General features: G+C 35.3%; 1 protein-coding gene across 1 annotated transcript in view; it reads right to left on the bottom strand.

Moving 5' to 3' along the window:
• LOC109327658 overlaps window positions 384-1,678 on the bottom strand; it is a 3,113-nt gene continuing 1,818 nt past the window's right edge. Inside the window, exon 2 of the mRNA XM_019560828.1 lies at window positions 384-439. Within this exon, the coding sequence (XP_019416373.1) occupies window positions 384-439 (56 nt within the window). The remainder of the gene's footprint in view (window positions 440-1,678) is intronic.

Genomic DNA, 1,678 nt, shown 5'->3' with positions numbered 1-1,678 from the left:
TGTGACTAGGACAGTGGTACTCCGATTAATCAAGAAGGAGTTGGTGTGTAGATATGGGCTACCAAGCAAAATCATCACGGAAAATGCCACTAACATGAACGATAAGATGATGACCGAGATGTGTAGTGAATTGAAAATCAAGCATCATACATCCTCGCCTTATCTCCCTAAGATGAATGGAGCAGTAGAAGTAGCAAACAAGAATATTAAGAAGATTATTCAGAAGATGGTGGTGATATACAAGGATTGACATGAAATATTACCTTTTGCTCTATGTTGGTATTGCACCTTGGTACATACATCATCTAGGGCAACACCATACTTGCTAGTGTATGGGATGGAGGTAGTGCTCCATATTGAAGTAGAAATTTCGTCACTCAGAATCATGGCAAAATCAGGACTGAAAGAATCAGAATGGATCCAAGCGCTTTACGACTCGCTGAACATGATAAGAGAAAAAAGTTAGCTACTATACGTCATAGTCAACTATACCAGAAAAGACTCATGAGAGCTTATGCTAAGAAAGTTCGACCATGCTACTTTCAAGAGGGGGATCTGGTGCTTAAGAAGGACAACTTGTGGTGAAATGATCTACCTCTTTCTGTAAATTCACATGTTATAAAGAAGTATTATGCTTGAGAGACCTTTCAAAAAACTAACAAAAAACTAACAAAAAACAAAAAAAAAACAAAAAAAAAAGAGAAGTTTGTGCATTGATCACGCATTTTTGAATACTGTTGGGCATTCTTCTAGGAGGATGATGTAAACAAATCCCATGCGGCGTGTATCCTCAAGAAGATCACGGTTATGACACAAGGCTTCTTTGTTATTCCAAACACCAATGAAGATATCCCTAGTTGCCCCTTTTGAGATGAGATAATATGAAAGAAGCTTATTCAAAAAATACAACACCTTCAAAAAACACCAATAAACTAGGGAAATGGTAGTTTTCCAAAAAATATTCAAAAGATCTAAATAAGCATCAAGTGGATTACAAAAAGAGCCTGCTAAGAGTTTCAGTAAAACCTTAGGCAAAAGTTATGGCAAATCAAAGAAAAATCTCAAACTAGAATGGTTACAAAACTTTCCTTTTCCAAAAAGAATGGAAATCATATCCATGGTTGAAATGTAGGAAATATTGGAAATAGGGTTATGGAGAATATGGAGAAAGTTGGAGGCGTGAAACACATAATTTGAGCCTTATGACATTTGGCTTTGGCATAGGCGTGTCGCTCATATTCAGATAAAGCATCTTGATAAATTGTCTAAAAATAGTTTGGTTGATGAGCTGCCAAAACTTGATTTTAAAACTCAAGAAACTTGTGACACTTGTCAAAGATGTAAACAAGTTAAAAACTCTTTAGCAAAAAAGAATGTGATATCCACAACAAGACCTTTGGAGCTTCTCCATATGGACTTGTTTGGACCATCACACGTTATGAGTTTTGGTGGTAGCTTTTATGCTTTAGTAATTAGTGACGATTTCTCTAGATTTACACGAACATTATTTCTCTCATCCAAGAGCGATGCTTTTAAGTCTTTCAAAAACTTGGTCAAGCAAATCCAAAACCAGTTTAATCATAAGATAGTATATATTCGATCTGATCATGGTGGCGAATTTGAAAACCATTTATTTGATAAATTTTGTAATAAATATGGTATTATGCATCAATTTTCG

The sequence above is a fragment of the Lupinus angustifolius genome, chromosome LG15 (assembly GCF_001865875.1).
Source record: "Lupinus angustifolius cultivar Tanjil chromosome LG15, LupAngTanjil_v1.0, whole genome shotgun sequence".
Lineage (NCBI taxonomy): Eukaryota > Viridiplantae > Streptophyta > Magnoliopsida > Fabales > Fabaceae > Lupinus > Lupinus angustifolius.
The sequence above is the reverse complement of the archived record's forward strand: the minus strand, read 5'-3'. Positions and strand labels throughout refer to the sequence as shown.